General features: G+C 42.3%; 1 protein-coding gene across 2 annotated transcripts in view; it reads left to right on the plus strand.

The window, feature by feature from the left end:
• Positions 1-324: 324 nt before the first annotated feature.
• slc4a11 (solute carrier family 4 member 11) overlaps positions 325-21,912 on the plus strand; it is a 170,873-nt gene continuing 149,285 nt past the window's right edge. The window contains exon 1 of one of the 2 annotated variants that reach the window (XM_072577275.1): positions 325-456. In XM_072577275.1, the coding sequence (XP_072433376.1) occupies positions 420-456 (37 nt within the window). In that variant the 5' untranslated portion in view covers positions 325-419. Of the gene's footprint in view, positions 457-1,063; positions 1,081-21,912 lie in introns of those variants that run through there. The other variant, XM_072577265.1, reaches the window with a different exon arrangement.

Below are 21,912 nucleotides of genomic sequence, written 5' to 3' on the forward strand. Positions count from 1 at the left end.
CATAATTTCTTGATCCCGGAAGTTCACATTTGTTTGTGAAATTAACAATAAAAAAACCATAGAATCACGAGTAACTTTTTTGGGGGAGGGGGTATAATAAGGTTGAACATTTTCGCCCCTATTAATTTAATTTTGATTTGGTTCAGAATTGTGCTGGTTTCACTGCAGTGTTGTACATAGGGCACGTGGAATGTTTTAAATGTTCCTTGATTAAAACAAAACGCTTGGGTTTTCTTGTGAGTGTGGGGGTGGTTTATTTTTTTTTAAGAAAAGGCGGAGGTCAGCACCCCTAGGCGTTTCTTGTGCTCGTCTTGGTGGGTCGGTTTCGCCTCTGCGGGGTCTGCTGTTTGAAAGAGCAGCGCCCGGGTCTGGACCGAGAGTTCCTCAGACAGACACACACACAGAGGCAGGCAGCTGCGATGGACTCTACACGGGTGTTTCATCTGCAGCCGTGTGGTAAGTGGTACTAGTGTCTTTTTTTTTGTATTCGTTCTTTTTAAACACGCTCCACGTGTTTAATTCATTTTCAGCGGGCGGGGGGGAAATGCAGGGACATGTGTCAACTCATGACAATCCGAGGAAAATATGTCGTTTAAGCCAAGTCGCATCTCGATCTTTGCAGCACACTTTTTAAGGCATCAACACTTCGAGCGTTCACAGACTAGGAAAAACGGTTTAACTATCTATTTTGCAAACAGGCTGTGCTCTTGTGTGTGTGTAGGATAATTTGTTTATAATAAACATTTTTATTGGCATAATCGGCGGATTCTGGGGATCTGAAAGCAGAACAGAAATAGCTGGAGGAAATCAGCAGGGTTGGCAGCATCTGTGGAGAGAAAGCAGAGTTAACGTTTTGCATTCAGTGACTCCTCAGTTTTGATTCAGTCCAGGGCGAGGCAGCTGTCTGATTTTTTTTATATAAGAAAGGAACACATGTTTTAGTTCAGAGCTGGCTCACCCAGAGTAACTGTGGAAACCTTTCTTTCTCCTCGACCTGAGTATAGGGATGGGATTTTGTCGGGGAACAACTGGCAGCTCAGATGATGCTGTTTGCTCATCTGTGTTCAGACTCTGGGCTGGGTAGGTGTAAACTAGATGTTTCTTTCTTGTAGGGACGTCGAGGTCTCGCCAATAGAAAGTCAGTCTGAGCCTGTTATTCACTGTGGCTGTTACAAAGAACTGGGGATAGAGATTTCAGCAGAGTCTCCTTCACCCTCAGGGTGGTGAGAATGTGAAGATGGTGGGGTGCGGGTGAGAGAATTAACAAAATACTGGAGAGAAGAGGCTAGAAGAACAGGCTGGTCGGCTCTTACTTTTTTGAGGAAGGCTTCTGAATTGTGATTTTTTTTTTAAGGGGTGTGGGTGGAATAAGGGTGTGAGGTGGCAGTTTTCTAGAGGACTTTGGACGCTCTGTAGTAGCATTTGGATGATTTTATCTTCTTCCTCCCCCATACAGTGAATTATGGCTAGAAATGTATGATGAGAAACTATATTCAGACCCACTAGTTATCAGGATTAGTGTGGTGCTGGAAAAGCTCCGCATTGGAGGAGCAGGAAAATCGACGTTTCTGGCAGGAACCCTTCATCAGGAATTTTTTCCTGCTCTTCGGATACTGCCTGGCCTGCTGTGTTTATCCAGCACCACTCATCTTGACTATAATCTCTAGCATCTGCAGTCCTCACTTTCACTTTCGCCCACTAATTATCAACTGAGGAATTACTGAGAGAAGCAAGGAAGGTGGTGGTACACACCTAATGGGCTAAAAGGCCTCTTTTATTGTTGTTTGATTGTGTTGCCATAGTCTTACCAGGCAGTAGGGACTGGCCTCTTATTCGAGAGAGAAGTGCCTGGTGGTGATTTAACCTGAGGGCCACCAGACCCTCAGATGAGGGAAGAGGTTGAGAAGGAGCGTTCTTCACAGTAACATCAAACCAGTGATGGGAATTGAATGCACGCTGTTGGCATCACACTGCTCTGTAAACCAACAATCCAGCAAACCGAGCTAAACCAATTTCTCTCTGTATTGTATGACTCTACGAAAAAAAATACCGTGTTAAAGTTAAAAGATGCCTCCTGCTCAGATACCCTGTACAAAGAGGGAGTTGAATCTTTTGAATCATCGGTTTAACTTGTTCGCTGTAATGAAACACACCTGCTCTGGGTAGGCACCTGCAGCTTATGCAGCATTGCTCCTTTGTAAAGTAGCGCTGAGCAAACCAGACACGGAGGGGTGGGTGGGTGGGTAGGTGAAGGGGTTAGTGTTAGGTGGATTGGAACTCAAAGGTTCAAAGGCTAGTCTGAAGTTAGCCATGGCGTTGAGGCAGTTTGGAATTGGGGAATGAAGGAAGGTACAGTGACTGAAACGTGGAACAGCATGTTAGAGCAGATTGCTCAGCTAACCTCGCCCAATCCAGGGAGAAACTTGGAAAGCACCAGCAGGTTTGAAGTCCACTTACTGTCGATTGCAGGAGCAAATCGATAAAGGTTTATAGGTTATGGATAGTGTTATGGAGGCAAAATATTTTCGGAAACCTTGCCTTCTGCTCAGTTACAAAGTATTTTGAACTATGAATGTTACTGATGCTTGCTGTACAAGTTCCCTTGATGTTTCAGTTTGCAATCCAAGAGTTCACTGAGTAAGGTGATGATCCCTGGAGAGAAAGCAAACATTCTGACAGTAGCATGCTGCCTCTCCATCTCAATAAGGGAATACGGTCCATTAGGGTTGCTGCTTCTCTTACAGACTAACAATTTTATTTTCCCACTGTGCCCTATCGAAAGAGAGGGGAAGGAACCAGACTAGACAAAGTTCGATCATGACATCTCATTGAGATCAATGGCTGTGTGTGCCATTGTTGTATTCACAACTAAAGAGCTATCTTGTAGCTGAGGGTTTCTGGTAAATGTGGAATTGCTCTCCAGTGTGAGCCAGTGTCTTCAGAAGAAGGATTTTCATTTATATAACACTATTCACCCTCCTGCCAGAGTCCCAAAGTGCTTTGTTGACAGTGAAACATCAAAATAATGACTGTCCTCCAGCGTCAAAAATTCTGGCTCAAGAATGCTATACAAGTAGGCAGCAATGAGAAAACAGACTTTTCTGAAGAGATCAGATTACTGTTTGTGCCATCTTGGATGCTGGAAAGAAACCTTCATGTACTACTTTGAAACAATGCAGTGGGATCCTTCACTTTGCCTGACTGCAGACTTGAAATTGGCTTAATACCTTGCTTGAAAGCCAGGACGTTTTAAGAGTGCAGCACCTTTTCAGTATTGCACTGGGAGCGTCAGCCCTGCCCTTGTTCCTGTGGTATTTTGATCCAACTTTGCCCTTTTTAGATTAGAGGAGATTTATCAGGCACTGAAAATAATCAGTGCTGATTTTTCAGGCACCAAGAGTTTCCAGAACAGATTGCTTAGTTTTAGATTCGATTCCCTACAGTATGGAAACTGGCCCTTCGGCCTAACCAGTCCACACTGACCCTCCGAAGAGTAACCCACCCAGACCCATCCTATATTTACCCCTGACCAATGCATCTAACATTATGGGAAATTTAACATAGCCAATTCACCTGACCTGCACATCTTTGGATTGTGGGAGGAAACCGGAGCACCTGGAGGAAACCCACACAGACACAGGGAGAATGTGCAAACTCCACACAGATAGTCACCTGAGGCTGGAATTGAACCTGACTCCCTCGTACTGTGAGGCAGCAGTGCTAATCACTGAGCTACTGTGCGGCCCTAGTTCAAAGTAAGCAGTTAATCCATGGTTCATCCAAAATAAGTTAAATTGGGGTGGGGGGGGGGGGGGGGGGGTGGCGGGGAGAGACATGACTGGATGGTCTCTACATTTCCTTTGATTATTATTACATTGTAAAGTAAAGCAAAGCAAAACTGCAGTCCATACTAGGTGATAGGTGCAGTGTGTGAACAAAATAAATGGCATAGAATCAAGTGTGTAGATTGTGATATGTGGAAGGTATGGTAGAACTGTACAATACCAAAATTAAAAATTATTTTTACTAGAATTGTACAATATTTGGCCCACTGTACCTGTGTTTGCTCTTCAAAATCTTGTGGATTTATTTGGTCAGTTCACTGCTGCATTTGTAAGCCACTTATCTTTTCAAAATTCTATCCTGTTTTGTCCCTTTTTATCATCACGTTCAATTTTCTTGTCCACTGTTTCCTGACCCTGTCAGTATTTACCATGTCAATGCCCCTCGTAACTTTGAATGTGTAGGTAAGGTGTTCGTGTTTTTAAAAAAAATTCCTTTCTGCCTGATTGTGAATATAATGAGCTCTATAGAGGCCTCTGTCAGTGGGCTGACCTACTTCTGAATGCCTATCTTGCATTGGATTGAAAAGTTGAATGGGGAAGGTTTAAAGGACTTTGGGGAAAGAACTCTGATGATACCCATGAGATGGCCTTAATGAAGAGCCAGTATGGACACACTGGGCTGAATTGGCTGGTTCTATGCAGGATGGTCATTATTCTTATGGTTATGCTTAAAGAAAAACTTTTTTTTTTCTGTTTCCTCCTCTTGATCTTTTCCGGGGTAGTCAGTCTTATGGCAAAAACGCTGGTATTGAGATGGACCACCTCCTATTTTTCTCGTGCTGGTCATGGCACTCGTCGTGATTTTTGCAGTGGGTTTAGTTGCTTTTTATTTTTAGAAACGTTTTGGAAACCTCTAATGTGCTTGCTTTAAACATATTTGTTTTATTTTAAGTAGCTCCTTGCATTTTTGTGTCCTGTTTTCCTGAGGTTGTAAAACTCATTAGTGATGTGAAGGAAGTGGAAAGTAGGATGGAAGAGTTGACTGATATTTGGACAAAGAGTTGAGTCTAGTCTTTTAGTCTCTTGCCTTGGTGTGCAAGGCATCAAACTGTTATGCAGAAACGTATGTACGTAATTGGAACCATGTCTTCGGTGTGATGTTGAGAGAGTGCATCATTGTAGTGAGACTACAGCGAGACTTCGCAGAACTAGGAAGAAGGCTAAAAAGCAGGATGTCCAAGGTGGTTATCTCCAGTTTGCTTCCAGTTCCTCGGGCTAGTGTGGCCAGAAACCGGGAGATAATGGACTTGAACGTGTGGTTGGGGAACTGGTGCAGGAAGCAAGGTTTCAAGTTCTTGGATCACTGGGGTATATTTTATGGTAACCATAAATTCTACAAGAGAGACGGCTTGCACCTTAATAGATCAGGGATCAGCATTCTGGCAGGCAGGTTTTCTGCTGCAACACCGCTACATTTAAACTGAGTAGCGGGGGGGAGGGGACAAGCTGGATGTTTAAAAAGGAAATTGAAGGGGTAGTTAGAACAAGAGAAGTCAAGAAAGACAACTGTATCAAGGAGGCAGAAAACTGGAAAAGGCATCATGCTGTAAAGTTGAGTGAAATCAGGGTTGAGAGGAAGGGTGAGAGCAGTAACAAATTAAAAATTCTATATATGAATGCACGAAGCATTAGACACAAGGTGGATGAGCTTGAGGCTCTTTTGGAAATTGGCAGATACGATATTGTGGGGATAACTGAGACGTGGCTTCATGGGGACAGGGCCTGGGAAATGAATATTCAAGGCTACACGTGCTATCCTAAGGACAGACTGACGGGCAGAGGGGGTGGGGTGGCCTTGTTGATAAGGGAGGATATTCAGTCCCTTGCGCGGGGGGACCTAGAGTCAGGGGATGTAGAGTCAGTGTGGATAGAGCTTCGAAACACTAAGGGTAAAAAGACCCTCATGGGAGTCATCTACAGGCCCCCAAACAGTAGTCTGGATGTCGGATGTAAGTTGAATCAGGAGCTGAAATTGGCTTGTCGCAAAGATGTTACTACAGTTGTTATGGGGGATTTTAACATGCAGGTAGACTGGGAGAATCAGGATGGTATCTGGCCTCAAGAAAGAGACTTTGTGGAGTGCCTCAGAGATGGATTTTTAGAGCAGTTGGTGCTGGAGCCGACCAGGGATAAGGCGATTCTGGATCCGGTATTGTGTAACGAACCAGAATTGGTCAGTGACCTCGAAGTGAAGGAGCCATTGGGAAGTAGTGACCATAATACAATAAGCTTCAATCTGCAATTTGAGAGGGAGTGGGTACAATCTGAAGTGCAATATTTCAGTTGAATAAAGGGAAATATGGAGCTATGGGGGAGCAACTGACCAAATTTCAATGGTTCAATACCTTAACAGGGAAGACCGTGGAGGAACAATGGCGGATATTTCTGTGTATAATGCAGAAGTTGCAGGATCAGTTCATTCCTAAAAGGAAGAAAGATCCCAGGAGGAGACATGGGCGGCCGTGGCTGACAAGGGAAGTAAAGAAACATATAAGGTTAAAAGAGAAAAAGTATAACTTAGCGAAGATAAGTGGGAAAACTGAGGACTGGGAAGCTTTTAAAGAACAACAGAGGATTAGTAAGAAGGAAATACGCAGAGAAAAAATGAGGTACGAAGGTAAACTGGCCAAGAATATAAAGGAGGATAGTAAAAGCTTTTTTAGGTATGTCCAAGGCAAAAAAATGGCTAGGACAAAAATTGGGCCCTTGAAGACAGAAGCAGGGGAATATATTACTGGGAACGAAGAAATGGCAGAGGAATTAAATGGGTACTTCAGATCTGTGTTCACTGGGGAAGACACAAGCAATCTCCCTGAGGTAACAGTGGCTGAAGGACCTGAACTGAAGGGAATTTATATTTGCCAGGATTTGGTGTTGGAGAGACTGTTAGGTCTGAAGGTTGATAAGTCTCCGGGACCTGATGGCCTGCATCCCAGGGTACTGAAGGAGGTGGCTCGGGAAATCGTTGATGCGCTGGTGATTATTTTCCAGAGTTCAATAGAATCGGGGTCGGTTCCTGAGGATTGGACGGCGGCTAATGTTCTGCCACTTTTTAAGAAGGGTGGGTGGGAGAAAGCAGGAAATTATAGACCAGTTAGTCTGACCTCAGTGGTGGGAAAGATGCTGGAGTCTATTATAAAGGATGAAATTACGGCACATCTGGATAATAGTAACAGGATAGGACAGAGTCAGCATGGATTTATGAAGGGGAAATCATGCTTGACTAATCTTCTTGAATTTTTTGAGGATGTAACTCGGAAGATGGACGAGGGAGATCCAGTGGATGTAGTGTACCTGGACTTTCAGAAAGCTTTTGATAAAGTCCCACACAAGAGGTTAGTAAGTAAAATTGGGGCGCACGGGATTGGGGGCAAAGTACTAGATTGGATAGAGAATTGGTTGGCTAATAGGAAACAAAGGGTAGTGATTAACGGCTCCATTTCGGAATGGCAGGCAGTGACCAGTGGGGTACTGCAGGGATCCGTGCTGGGACCGCGGCTTTTTACAATATATGTAAATGATATAGAAGATGGTATCAGCAATAACATTAGCAAATTTGCTGATGATACAAAGCTGGGTGGTGGGGTGAAATGTGATGAGGATGTTAGGAGATTACAGGGTGACCTGGACAAGTTAGGTGAGTGGGCAGATGCATGGCAGATGCAGTTTAATGTGGATAAATGTCTGGTTATCCACTTTGGTGGCAAGAACAGGAAGGCAGATTACTACCTCAATGGTATCAAATTAGGTAAAGGGGCTGTTCAGAGAGATCTGGGTGTTCTTGTCCACCAGTCAATGAAGGCAAGCATGCAGGTACAGCAGGTCGTGAAGAAGGCTAATAGTATGCTGGCCTTCATAACAAGAGGAATTGAGTATAGAAGCAAAGAGGTGCTTCTGCAGCTGTACAGGGCCCTGGTGAGACCACACCTGGAGTACTGTGTACAGTTCTGGTCTCCAAATTTGAGGAAAGACATTCTGGCTATTGAGGGAGTGCAGCGTAGGTTCACGAGGTCAATTCCTGGAATGGCAGGATTACCTTACACTGAAAGACTGAAGCGACTGGGCTTGTATACCCTTGAGTTTAGAAGACTGAGAGGGGATCTGATTGAAACGTATAGGCTTATGAAAGGACTGGACACTCTGGCAGGAGGGAACATATTTCCGTTGATGGGGGAGTGCCGAACCAGAGGACACAACTTAAAAATACGGGGTAGACCATTTAGGACAGAGATGAGGAGAAACTACTTCACCCAGAGAGTGGTGGCTGTGTGGAATGCTCTGTCCCAGAGGGCAGTGGAGGCCCAGTCTCTGGATTCATTTCAGAAAGAATTGGATAGACCTCTTAAAGATAGTGCAGTCAAGGGGCATGGAGATAAGGCTGGAACAGGATACTGATTAGGAATGATCAGCCATGATCATATTGAATGGCGGTGCAGGCTCGAAGGGCTGAATGGCCTACTCCTGCATCTATTGTCTATTGTCTATTGTCTAGTGATTATGTTGTATGTTGCAAACATTCAGCATGGGTCCCATTGCTCCTACAAGTGGACATAAAGTGCATGTGTCCTTGTCCCAAAGATGAGTTCTTCCTGGTATATTGACATTCACCAGTATGAGTGGAATATTGTTGAATGTCACTGTAATGTTCCAGTTTTTGGGAGCTAGCCATGTGGAAATTGTATTATTTCCCAAAGGTACTACTATGATCAGGTACTCTTGGCTGTGGAATGCTTTTGGACGTGAAAGGGGACAAAAATCTGAAGGAAGAGTCCTGTGTAGCTCGCTCACTCATTCCCACCTTTTCTTGGCGCAAATGTTGTCATACCTGCTGAGTTTCTCCAGCACTTTGTATTTTTACTGCACAGATTGAAGTGTTTCTCATTTCTAGTATTTTGGGGAGAGTGAGTGTGTGATGAAGAACTGTGGAGGATCCAACCTGCTTTATTTATTAAAAAAAAAACTTCCTAAATTTTGAGAAATCTATTATTTTTTTTCAACTTGGTGTTGGATTGTTGTAGACTGCAATTGGGGCTCAAGTTTGTCTTGTAAAGTTGGGAGTCAGGTAGCTCCTTTTGTGTATGACACTGAGAAAATTTGCACTTACTGCTCAGTGTTTTATTCCACAATCAGGAATGCACAGTCAGTTGACATCCTAGACTGTACTGGAATGTAGTTGAGCTTGTATTGAGGAAAGAAGGATTGTGAAGAGCCAGTGATCAGGTTTTATCTGACTCCTTTTTTTGTTTTATTTCTTTACACACTATGAAAGTATATTGGGTGGGTGTGTATGTGTATATAAATGTGATGCTGTCTTGCAGCAAAAAGGTTTGTACCTTCTCCACACAAATACACACTGACAAAGTTTGGTAATTATTTGCAGTAATTGGGTAATTTGAGTATTTCATTTTACCCTGTTTCTGCACCTTTTTATTGAGTCCTAAAAATATTTCTGGTAGTCTTTTTTTCCAATGCTCTTGACTTCCCTCCACCCTGCCCCCATTAGGTACTTTGTACCTAAGATGGTACCATGAGAGGTGACATTGCAAACTTTTTTCACATTACTCCTGTACACAAGAAAATAAAACTTAATTCTGATTCTGCTTGCTCATGGTGCTATTGGGAGATTGGCTCTGAGATGGAATCTTCTCGCAAACCTCTCCCCATGCTGCACCAAGACATTTGGTGATGGTACACTTGCGTGGTGAATATGTCAGCCCTGTGCTTCTGTGTTTTAATTTTGGAGGGAGCAAATAGTTTTTGCCTCTGCCAACTCTTCAAGAACTAGTTTGGTTGCAGCAGAAGTCCATGAACATTTTGAAGCACAAGATATGTTGATTTTTGTCTTTGTTATTTGTGGACCTTTCAAAGAGAACAGTTCAGAGTTTTGAAAAAAGTTATTCATAGGCTCTTGGTCTCAAGTGTGGTCAGCATTTATTGTCCTCCCTTCCACCTCCAGTGTAATGACACTGACCAAGTTCAGGAGTTAGCTGTGTCTCAGCAATAATTTTGGTTAAATACTTTCCTCTCCAGGGAGAAAGTGAGGACTGCAGATGCTGGAGATCAGAGCTGAAAAATGTGTTGCTGGAAAAGCGCAACAGGTCAGGCAGCATCCAAGGAGCAGGAGAATCGACGTTTCAGTCATAAACCTTTCCTCATTTCTGAAGAAAGGGCTTATGCCCGAAATGTCGATTCTCCTGTTCCTTGGATGCTGCCTGACCTGCTGCGCTTTTCTAGCAACACATTTTTCAGCTACTTTCCTCTCCAGCCAAACACTTTTTTTAAAATATCAAATGACGCTAGACCTGAACAGTCCAGGTTATTATTGAAAGACCAAAGGCATTGACAGTGGAAATGTGTGGCAGTTGCTGAAGGATGACTGATCTGGCAGGGTACGCTATGTTGAAGCGAATATATTGATGTTTTCAATTTATAATGGAAACAGTCTTTATGCTAAGATACACTTATCAACTGCAGTATATTAATTGCCACTACACTGACTCTATTGACTAATTTTATTTCTGTATGGTTATTGCTTTGGCATCTTGTGTGAACTTTGATCGACAGTGATGCTGAGATGAGTTCATTTGGCTTGAAGTTCCAAGGTTCACATATTGTGCAGGGTGTTGTTACCTTCCAACAGGAACTACTCCTGAATCCTTCAAGCCTCTTTTACTATTGGTTATACTAGGTGAGGTGTGACAACTTGACCCTTGTCTTTTTAACTCCCTTGGTTGGCCGCAAAAAAAACTTTGCTTTATATGCATGTGGGTCTACCTCAGTCCAATAGAACTATTACTCCCTAGTTCATCAGAATCAAATAATTACAAGGTTTTCTTCAGTGAAAGGGAAAGCAAGTTTTCCCCCGGAAAAATAATCAAGATGGGGCATAAAACTCTCACAAGCATAGAAACAACAGTTTTGAAAAGAGGGAAGTGCCAAGTGTAAAAAGGACAGTTTAAGAAAAGTCCTTTGGAATGTCCTTGAAATGCTAGGTTTTAACCTGAGACCATGGTTGTTGAGTTGACGTCTTTTGTATCTTCAGCATTCACAAATTTTGCAGATATCTTTTGAGTTCCAGTAACCAAGGATCATGGGGTAAAAGGCATGAAAGTAGATGTGAGGAATTGGCTATGTATCTTGGGAGCAGCCATGATCCTGTTGGATGGTAGAACAGGCTGAAGGGGTCAAATGGCTTACTTCTGGTCTTTTTTTATTTATGGCTCAGATTGGTCTTTATTTATCTCCCGTTAGTTCCACAAAGTGGGTTCAGCTGAGGTCAGCTGATTGCTGTGGCCATTTTGTCAGTATCTCTTTTTTTTTTGTCTTAAAGCTGTTTTTATTAGTTCATGAAGGGCACTGGGGTTTAAAATCAGATGATGGAAGTATACTGTCCCTATTTTGCTACTATTGTCCTACTGGGTCTTGACTATCCTTTCCCAGTTTTGGAATTGCTTTAGGTGATGACGGATGGTAAGGTCACTTAATATCCTGGTACAATGTTTCTTTATCTCCTAACTGTTAATATCAATACTTGTGGTCATTGCTTTGGGACCCCATCCAGTACTGCCTGACACTATCCAAGTTGGTTAGTATAGATGCCCTCTTGTTCTTGCCATTGGAGTCATAAGATTTTATAATATAGCTATCAAGTAAATGGGGAAGCGATGGTCTAATGGTGTTTATCGCTGGACTGATAATCCAGAGACCCGGGTAATATTTTGGGGACCTCTGTTCAAATCTTGACACGGCAGATGGTGGAGTTTCAAATCCGTTTTTTTAAAAAAAAATCTGAAAGGAAGAGTCTAATGGTGACCATGGATCATTTGTCAGGCAATCCCAGCTTTTAAGGAAGGACATTGCTGTGGGATGATGGATGAGGAATAAATGCTGGCCTTGTCAGCAATGCCCTCATCCCATGAATGAATTTTTAAAAAAACCTGAGAGAGAGAATTGTCCCTTTTATTAACCCATCCTTTTTTTTTTTGCTTCCCCATTTAGCATCTGAAATAATGTTTTTTAATCCCTTAAGGTATATTCCAATCTTTTGAAGACATTTCTGCTGCTGGCCATCCATCCTAACATGTCTAGTTACCAGTTTAGACCTCCTGTAATATATTTTACAATTGATATTTTGACTCAACCTTTCTTTCTTTCTTTTTTGGACTTTGAATGTACTCTAAATTACAGTGAGTTTTCAGAACTTTCAAAAATAGGGATAATCTTTTGAGCATATTGTATTCACTATTCCTCCCAGCTTTCCCGATGTCCTCGTCCTCGTGTCATGGTCAGAGCTGAGCATATTACCAAAGTTTTAAGCTCTAGAATTGCTCTGTCTCTCTTCCCCAACCCTGCTACCCCTCAATGTTCACTGTTCCCCTCTTTTTATCTATTTATCGTCCCTTTTTTATAAAGCTGTTTTAAAACCGATCTCTCTCTGACCAAACATTTGGTCACCTGTTCCATTATATCCTCCTTTTTAATTGTCCCAGTGAGGTGTCTTGTGTGATTTATTTAAAGTTGAAGGCATTGTGTAAGTGCAAGTTGTGTGTTTTCGTCAATGTAACTTAGTCAAGGCACTGTGCTTTGACTCCTGCTCTGCATTGGCTAGACATACTATGCATCAATTCCCTTTGACTATGTTTCCATACCCTCTGTGTTACATTTCTTTTTATGTATCATCTGCATACTTTGTTGACACTCAATTCCTTAACACAACTTTTGAATCTTTAGTTTTCAAATTTCTCCTCGTAATTGTACGAACTCTGTCTTTATCCCGTCACCTTCCCCATTTGCCCAGCCGTGCAACTAAATATTCCTCATCTGTTTGTTCACTGCTTTAATCTAACTAAATGAGGGTGAGGAATTGAAAAGAGTCAGATGCTCTCCCGAAAGCGCATATTTTCTTGACTGGAGACTCTGCATATTGTACACGCAAATCTCATTGACTCCATTAACAATAGCACTTATCATAGTTTGGGCACTGATTTTATAATTAAATGGCAAGCATTTTTTTTTGGGGGGGGGGAAAGAAAGATATGGTAAATAAAAGTTTACTTCTAAAGCTATTTGGCTGAATTCCAGTGTGGGGATCCCTTGTGAGTCCTGAGAGAGTCTGTTCTTGATATTGAATTCAAGCTTAGCCTCTCTTTTTTTTTGCCCGTGAATGCTTCCATGGAACATTTATGCAGCCGCGTGTGAAGTTCTTTATTTATTTTGGCACTCCCTTGCTGCCATACATGGGTGCTGACCCCTGTGTCATCCTTCTGCCACTGTCGGGGAAAGGCTTGCTAATTGTTTGGCAATCACTTCAGTCAACTGAGACAGTCAAAGCCAAAACCAGGAGCAAGACTTGCTGCAATATGAGGACACAATAACGTTATTCATCTCCCTAGAGGGGAAGTGTCTTGCTGATTTTATAGTCTGTTTTGGAAAGATTTCTGATGGTGCAGTGTAAGAGTTTAAATTTGCATGCCTGGTGGGGTTTTGAATAAATTTTTTGGGGAAACAATTGCACTGAGCATTTCAATTGTATTTTTTTTGTTATAAGCACACACAGGAATTGGATGTCCATTTTTCATGCTTTGAAACTTTTTGTTTTGTTATTCAATTTTCTGCCTTGCGTGTCATTGTGATAAGCCTTTCTCCTTTTAGAATTATTTTGTCTCTGCCTCATAGCCATTCTTTCTGTTGTTTACTTTAAATCCGCACTGTCTCTTTTTCTGTCACCACCCCCAAGCCCAAATCAATTTTTCTATATTGGCCTAGGGCTAAAAATACCAACAAGATAAAAGGCTGTAAAATCTGCTCCTTATCTCCCAATAAAAGCACACATTTCTTCTTGCTCACCATAAGTTCAGAAATACATTGAAATATTTCCAGGTTCTTGAAATAAATCAAATGTGGAGTTAGCCTTTTCTTCTCCCTTATTGATCAAGAATTATATCTCTACGTTAGGACGGAAGCATGTAATGTAATAAAATCTGAGTAATTGTTTTTCTGTTTGGAGATGTTATAACACACGCCTGAGGCAGGATGGACTTCGAAACCAGACCTTCTGGTTCAGAGATAGGGACAATATCACTGCATGACACAAGGTGTCTTTATAATAGATGAGCACACTTGAGTCCAGGAGACACTGTGTGGCTGAGCCGTTAATTTACCCCCTTCTTCTTAGACACCCAAAACTTGATTTATCCTACCAGTTGCTTGTAAGCTGATGGTGTCAGAGGCTACCTGCAACCACTTGTCAGCACCACTTTTGTTGTACAAGTATAGATGCAAGGGATGGGATCCGCATTATTGAAAGTTGTGTCTGCATATCTTCCTTCCTGGTCTCGTTTTGATGGAGTTGGCTTCCAATGGCAAATCCCGAACTGAAGAGTTAGATTGTAAGCAAATTAAACCGTAGAATATTGCCAGTGAGAAGCTACTTCTGCAGGTTTTAGAAAAAAGGAACATGAAGTGCAAAGAAGCTGTAGATCAGCATGATCTGACTTGGATGAGAGGGGAGCTCAAAATCCATTTGATGCCTTAATCTATTATAAAGGCTGAGCCATAGTGTGTGGAAGTTCTAATTAGCAGGGGGGGCAAACATGATCCACCTCTATCCAACCACACAAGTTTACAGCAACCCGTCATTCTGATCTAATTAGTCTCTAAATAATGTCAGACTGTTTCCTCTTGACCTGTCCAGAGATAAGTGAGAGATTTGTGACCAAATGGGTCCTGATAAAAATTGTGGCAAAATTCTGAATTATTTTTTCTAGCGGTTGTGGTTAATTTAAGTGGTGGGAGATGGTGGCACATTGGTAATATCATTTGTAATTCTGAACCCCAGGTCAATGTTTTGGGGTCCTGAGTTCAAATTCCACCGTGGCGGATGGGGGCATTTTTGAATTTTTAAAAACCAAATCTGGAATAACCCAATGGTTAAAAACCCCACCTAGTTCTCGAATGTCCTTGGGAAAGAAAACTGCCATTCTTATCTGCTCTGAGACAAAAAAAACACCCTGCAGGTGCTGGAATCCAATGTCAACAGGCAAGAGGCTGGAAGAACACAACATCAGGAGGTGGACAAGTCCTGAAGAAGGGTTATACCTGAAACGTTGACTTCTACACCATCTGATGCTGCCTGACTTGCTGTGCTCTTCCATTTTTATCAGGTTTGGCCTGCCCACTACTTCAGGTCCAGAGGGCAATTGCCCTCTGGACAATTAGGGATGGACAATAAATGGTGGCCTAACCAGCGACACCAACATCCTATGAGCAAATATTTTGAAGACTAAAGCGGTCCTGTACCTCCATAAAGATCCCTCTCATTTAGTCTACAAGAGGCTTGGCCTTGTCCTCAGAACTTGGTTCTCATGCACCAATGGATCCACCTCCTTAGCTGTTAACTGTGAACATTCTCTAGTGGATTGCAGTTTCGAGCGGATGGTATTTTGGAATAATGATCATAATTCTGAACATTTTAAGATAGTTATGGATAACAAAAAGACTGATCCTCAGGTGAAAATGCTAAATTTGAGGAAAGGCAAATTACAACAGTATTAGACAGGGACTGGAAAAACTAGACTCGGGGCAGCTATTTGAGGGTAATTCCACCTCTGACATGGAGACTTTTAAAGGCCTGTTGATCAGCGTTCAGGATCAGCATCTTCCTGTAAAGATGAAAGAATAATTTGACAGGATTTGGAAACCTTGGATGGATATGAGATGTTGAAGGATTAGTTGAAAAGGAAACATAATTAAGGTTTAGGAAACTAAAATCATACAAGCCCCTTCAGGAATATTAAAGAAGCACAAAAGGACTTAAGCAAGGAACGAGGCAAGTTAACAGGGACCCTGAAATAACCCTGGCATTAAGGAGATAATGAGAATTGCAGATGCTGGAGAGTCAGATTGGATAAAGAGTGGAGCTGGAAAAAGCACAGCAGGTCAAACAGCATCAGAGGAGAAGGAGAATCAACATTTCAGGTTGTAACCTTTCATCAGGAGTAAGGAGAATCCCAAGGCATTTTATATGTATATTAGGAGCAAGGGGGTAGCTAGGAAAGGGTAGGTCTACTCAAGGACAAGGGGAGCTTAAGTATGGAGCTAGAGGAAGTGGTGAGGTCCTTTTTTTTAAACTGAGTAAATTAGATTAGATTACTTAGTGGAAACAGGTCCTTTGGCCTAACAACTCCACACTGACCCTCTGAAGAGCAACCCATCTAGACCCATTCCCCTACATTTACCCCTTCACCTAACACTACAGGCAATTTAGCATGGCCAATTCACCTAACCTGCACATTTTTGGATTGTGGGTGGAAACTAGAGCACCCGGAGGAAACCCCCACAGACACGGGGAGAATGTGCAAACTCCACACAGACAGTTGCCTGAGGCAGGAATTGAACCCAGGTCTCTGGCGCTGTGAGGCAGCAGTGCTAACCACTGTGCCGCCCACTAACCCAACATGGATCTTGGAGTGCAAGTCCATAACTCCCTGAGAGTGGCAACACCAAGTGGATAAGGTGGCAAAGTAGGTGTACAACAGGCGAGCCTTCATAGGTGAGCGCATTGAGTATAAATGTTGGCAAGTCATGTTGCAGCTGTGGAAAATCTCAGTTAGGATATATTTGAAGTATTGTGTGCAGTTCTGTTCACCACTCCACAGGAAGGATATGGAAGCGTTGGAAAAGATGCAAGAGATTTACCAGAATATTGCCTGGATTGGAGTGTATTTGCTGCAAAGAGAAGTTGAATTGTTATTACTAATATCAGAGGCTGAGGGGCAAACTGATGGAAGACTATAAAATTAATAGAAGCGTGGTAAATTGGGGTCTCTTTCCAAGGGTGGAAAAGTCAAGTACTTGGGGGCACAGTTTTAAAGTGAGAGGGAAAGCTTTTTTTTTAAAAGAGATGTGCGAGGCAATGTTTTTTAACCCAGGAGTTGGTTGAAGCAGATATGGTAGCAATTTTTAAGAGACATTTGAGCAGACACATGAAGGGACAGAGTAGAGGAATACTGATCATGTGCAGGTTGATGTGATTAGAATGGCAACGTGGTATGTGTTCCTGTTCTGTACTACGATGTTCACAAACCCTTGCTGCCCCAATTATATTGACATTCAATAACTCCTCCGCTGTTTTGGTTCTGACACTCACTCTCGCTCTCACTCTCTCACTCCCAAACCATTTCCATCAAACTCCTCCACTCAACACCTATCTGTCTTGTGGTTCACCTTCTATGCTGGGAGGTATGGGGCATATTTAACCACTGCCTATTCAAGAGCTGTTGTGTTCCAGAGCTTGCAGCCTCTGAGCCTACACTTCCTCAGTGGTAGTTCCCCATTCCTGGACCTTGTTCAAAGCAACTCTGGCCTCCAGCTGCCTCATGTCATTTAAAAGCCCATTGTTTGTCTAACGCTGTGTTACCTTTACCTGGTCTGGCCTGCATGTGATTTACAGACCACAACAATATGGTTGACTTTTCACATTTCACACTGCTGCTACTAAGTGGTGGTGGAAATGTTTGGTTCCCCACTTTGGGGAGTCCGGAGGTGAATTACTTGCTAGCCTCTGACCTGTTCTTACAGCCACTGTATTTACATGTCAAGTCCAGTTCAGTTTCTGGTCAATGGTAACCTCAAGATGGTGACAGTGGAGATGTCAGTGATAGTAAAGCCATTGAATGTCAAGGGGGGCATGTCTTGTTGGGCTACCTGGTACCTGTGTGGTATGAATGTTACTTGTGGTGAAAATAGCTATGTAGGTGAAGCTGGAAGAGGAAGGATTTGGGAAATTTTCGAAGTTTTGAGATTGTCAAGTGACTTGGAATTGAAAAGTCTGAAATTAGCATGCTGTTAACTCATTAGAATCCTTATAGTGTGGAAGCAGGCCATTTGGCCCTTCAGACCTTTACTGTCTGAAGAACATTCCACCCTATCCCCATTTTCCCATGGCTAATCCACTTAGCCTGCACATCTTTGGGAGGAAACCCATGCGGACAATGTGCAAACTCCACACAGACTGTATTTATAGACCTAACTCTGGAAAGCTTTCCAAAAAAATATATAAACTGATTGATTGTGAAAACTTCTCTAAGTGTGTGAAGACCAGTGTAAGTCCCTTTTATAGTCATAAACAGGATATGTTATAATGGCAGAGATGCATTGAGTAACAAAGCAGACCAGTTAAATATATATTTTAGTTCTGTACACAAAGGTAGACACGGCTAACATCTGAGAAATGATGGGGTTTAGTGAGAGGGAAGAACTGAAGGAAATTGATGAGGGGAATGTTTGGGAAATGGAGATTCAAGGCCAATTAAATCCCCAGGTCCTGATAATTTGCACCGCAGACTATTTAAGTACCCCTACAAAAGTGGGTGTACAGGTTTTGGAACAGTTCCTATGGATTGGAGGGTAATTAAATTAAAAATTCATACAACACCAGGTTATAGTCCAATAGGTTTATTTGGAAGCACCAGCTTTCGGAGCACTGTTCCTTCAGGTGGTTGTAGAGTATAACATTGTAGGACACAGAATTTACAGCAAAACCTTTGCTATAAATCATCAAGAAGGGCCGCCTGACCTGTTGTGCTTTTCCAGCACCACACTCTCAACTTTAATCTCCAGCATCTGCAGTCCTCACGTTCTTGACTAGATGAAATGCTGAAGTCCATTATAAGAGTTAACAGTAGAGCACTTTGAAAACAGTGACAGGATTAGGTGGATGCAGCATGGAATAATGAAAGGGAAATTATGCTTGTCAAATCTACTGGGATTTTTCCAGTAGAGTTGACAAGGAGGAACTCCATGGAGGTGACAAAAACCGAAATTCCTGGAGAAACTCAGCAGGTCTGGCAGCTTTTTTGGAGACATAGTAAGTCTTAGCTCATTGAGGATTTACTGCCTCCTTTTGAGTCCAGAACAGAGATTCCTTCTAGCTCAAGTTTAGCTAGTTTTCGAGCCTTGTTTCAAATGCTCAAAAATTTTGTCTTTTCAATCTAAGCCTAAGTTGCAAGATGAACCATTGAATCTTGCTGCCTCTAGCAACACTTTACTTCACCCACATTCCTGCAGACTAACATTTACCAAATTCAGGGATATCCTGCAGTGGGACTTTTTTTTTTGTGTCATGATCCAAGTTTACAATGGCTTTTCCTATGCCTCTTTCCCCCCCACAACTCCATGGAAGTATAAGTCTCATGGGCCTTCTATCCAGGTAGCCATGCTGATTACTTGGGCTTCAAAGACTGAAGTTGACATTTAGCTAGCTCTATCTTGAAATTAAATATGGCAGGCATAGCTTCCTGGGACAGAGGAAACTAACTGTACGCTCAGTGTAGATTCTTCTGCTCTTACCCATTGTCAATGTTTTGTGCATTCTTCCCAGTAACAAAATACCTGCCCCCCCTGCCTTCCAGCAATCAAATCTGTCAAATCTTCAGTCAACAGCATTCATAAAAGGTCATCTGATCCTATTCTTTTCTCTATTTTTAATAAAAACAGCAGTTCCCAAACAAAATCTTGTCAATGCCTCTCATTTGTAACACGAGACATGAACATGAGTCTATCAAGTTCTGCAAGAAATTGTTTAGGCACCGAACTGTGAAGACAGAAGCATATTGTAAGACGATGAAGATTGCATTCATATGGAATTTTTGAAAGTTTTAGTGCCATTTTAGATCTGAATGCCGATCTTTTAGATTTAGAGGTTGAGTAGGTTAGGTTTATTTTCACTAGAAAAAAGGCGATTGAGGGGGGACCTGATTTGAGGTTTACAAAATCATGAAGGGTATAGACAGGGTGGATAGAGACCAGCTTTTTCCCAGGGTGAAGGATTCAATAACCAGTGGTCATGCTTTCAAGGTGAGAGGTGGGAAGTTTAAGGGGGATACACACGGCAAGTACTTCACACAGAGGGTGGTGGGCATTTGGGATGTGTTGCCAGCAGAGGTGGTAGAGGCAGGCACAGTAGATTCATTTAAGATGCATCTGGACAGATGCATGAGTAGGTGGAGTGCTGGGGGTTTTACAAATGCTTAGGAATTGACTGACGGGTTTAGACGGTACATTTGGATCGGCTCAGGCTTGGAAGGCTGAAGGGCCTGTTCCTGGGCTGTAAATTTTCTTTGTTCTTCTTTGTTCTTTATTCAATGTTTGACAAATGGGGAGACTGCATGTAAGATATTTGGTGTAATGCTCAGCCTCATGGGTGAGGTCAGTGATAATTATCTAATCTTTTTTTGAGGGTGATGGTAATGCATTTTCTGGAACAAGTGCTGTCCATGTGGCATAGGTATGTCCACTGGTCAGTCTTTTAATACAACTGAGCAACTTGGGCCATTTCACCTGGGAGTCAGTCGCATTAGTCCGTCATTATAGAAACAGAATTAGACCATTCAGCCCATCAAGTCTGATCTGCTATTCCATCATGGCTGATGTATTTGTCAATCTCATTCTCCTGCCTTCTCTCTATTGTTGCAGACTTAAAGAAGGCAAGTGTTCTGCCCTCGAGGACATGGATTGTGTTTTAATTTTTATTTATTTTATCATTTCTATCTTTTCCAGATTTATTAATTTATTTTAAAATTGCTCTAGTTGAATGTGTGTCTCTCTATCTTGAGTATGGAGGGATATTCTTATAAGTAGAATTTAAGTATGTGGGCTTGCCTTTATTCACTCATGAGATATGGGGGCTGTTAGCCGTGCTAGCATTTATTGCGCTGTATTCTTTGGAATTTAGAATGAGAAAAGCCATAAAGGATTCTTAACGGTTGTCAGGATAGATGTGGAGGGGTTGATTCTCTTTGTGGGAGAATCTAGGACCAGAGAGTATGATCTAAGAAATGGATTCCACGTTTTTTACAACTGAGATGTGGTGGAATGTATTCTCGGAGTGTTGTGAATCTGTCGAATTCTTTACTGCAGAGGGTTGTAGAAGCCAGTGGTTAAGTATATTCAGGGCTGCGATTGGCAGATCCTTAGTAAGGGTTATGGAGAAAAATGGAAGGAAGTGGAGTTGAAGACTACCAAATCAGCCATGATCCCATTGAATTATGGGAGTGTATTTGGTGGGTCAAATGGCTTACATTTTATTCATCCACAGGGTTGTTGCTGGTTGGGTCAGTATTTGTTGTCTGGAAGGCAGTAAAGGGTCAACCACATTACTGTTGTTCTGGAGTCACGTGGATGCCAGACTGGGTAAAGTTTGCAGTTTCTATCCTGAAGGGATGGGGGTTTTCTAACATTCAGCAGTGATTGTGTGGTCATCCTCGGACACCTATTAATTCTAGATTTTAAAAAAAATTGATTTCAAATTCCACCATCTGCCATGGCAGGGTTTGAACTTTGGTTTTCAGTTCTGCTTCTACGCCTTTATAGGTTTATGGTCATTAAAGCAGAGCCTCTGGATGACTGGTTCGGGAAATTAAAGATGGGAAGGGTATAGCCACTGAGGAATTCAAACTTGATCAGAATGTTTAATTATTCCCCCTGTGCCCTGACATCTTTAACACACAGGTGAGAGAGACTTGATCTGGATGAGGGTCGATCGTCACTTGAGCAGAAAAACAAAAGGCCACTTTTGGAATATTGTGTTCAATTCTGGTTTCCCTGCTATTGAAAGGATGTTGTGAAGCTTGTAAGTCTTTTCTGAGCCCTTTTGAGGATGTTGCCAGTGTTGGAGGATTGAGCTTTGGGGAGAGGCTGAACAGGCTGGGGCTGTTTTCCCTGGAGCTTCAGAGGCTGAGAGGTGATCTTTCTCGGTTAATAAAATCAGGTTAATAAAATACAAGGTTTTATCCCTCCTGGGTGGGGAGGGGGAGAGTTCAGAACTAGAGGTCATAGATTTAAGGTGAGAGGGGAAAAATAAGAGACCTAAGGGGCAACTTTTTCATGCAGAGGGTGGTGCATGTATCAATTGGGCTGCAAGAGGAAGTGGTGGAGGCTGGTACAATTAAAAGGCACCTGGATGGGTACATGAATAGGAAGGGTTTAGAGGGCTATGGGCCAAGTGCTGGCAAATAGGAAGAGATTAGGTTAGGATATCTAGTCGACATGGACGAGTTGGACCGAAGGA

This window comes from Chiloscyllium punctatum, chromosome 1, assembly GCF_047496795.1.
Source record: "Chiloscyllium punctatum isolate Juve2018m chromosome 1, sChiPun1.3, whole genome shotgun sequence".
Taxonomy (NCBI): domain Eukaryota; kingdom Metazoa; phylum Chordata; class Chondrichthyes; order Orectolobiformes; family Hemiscylliidae; genus Chiloscyllium; species Chiloscyllium punctatum.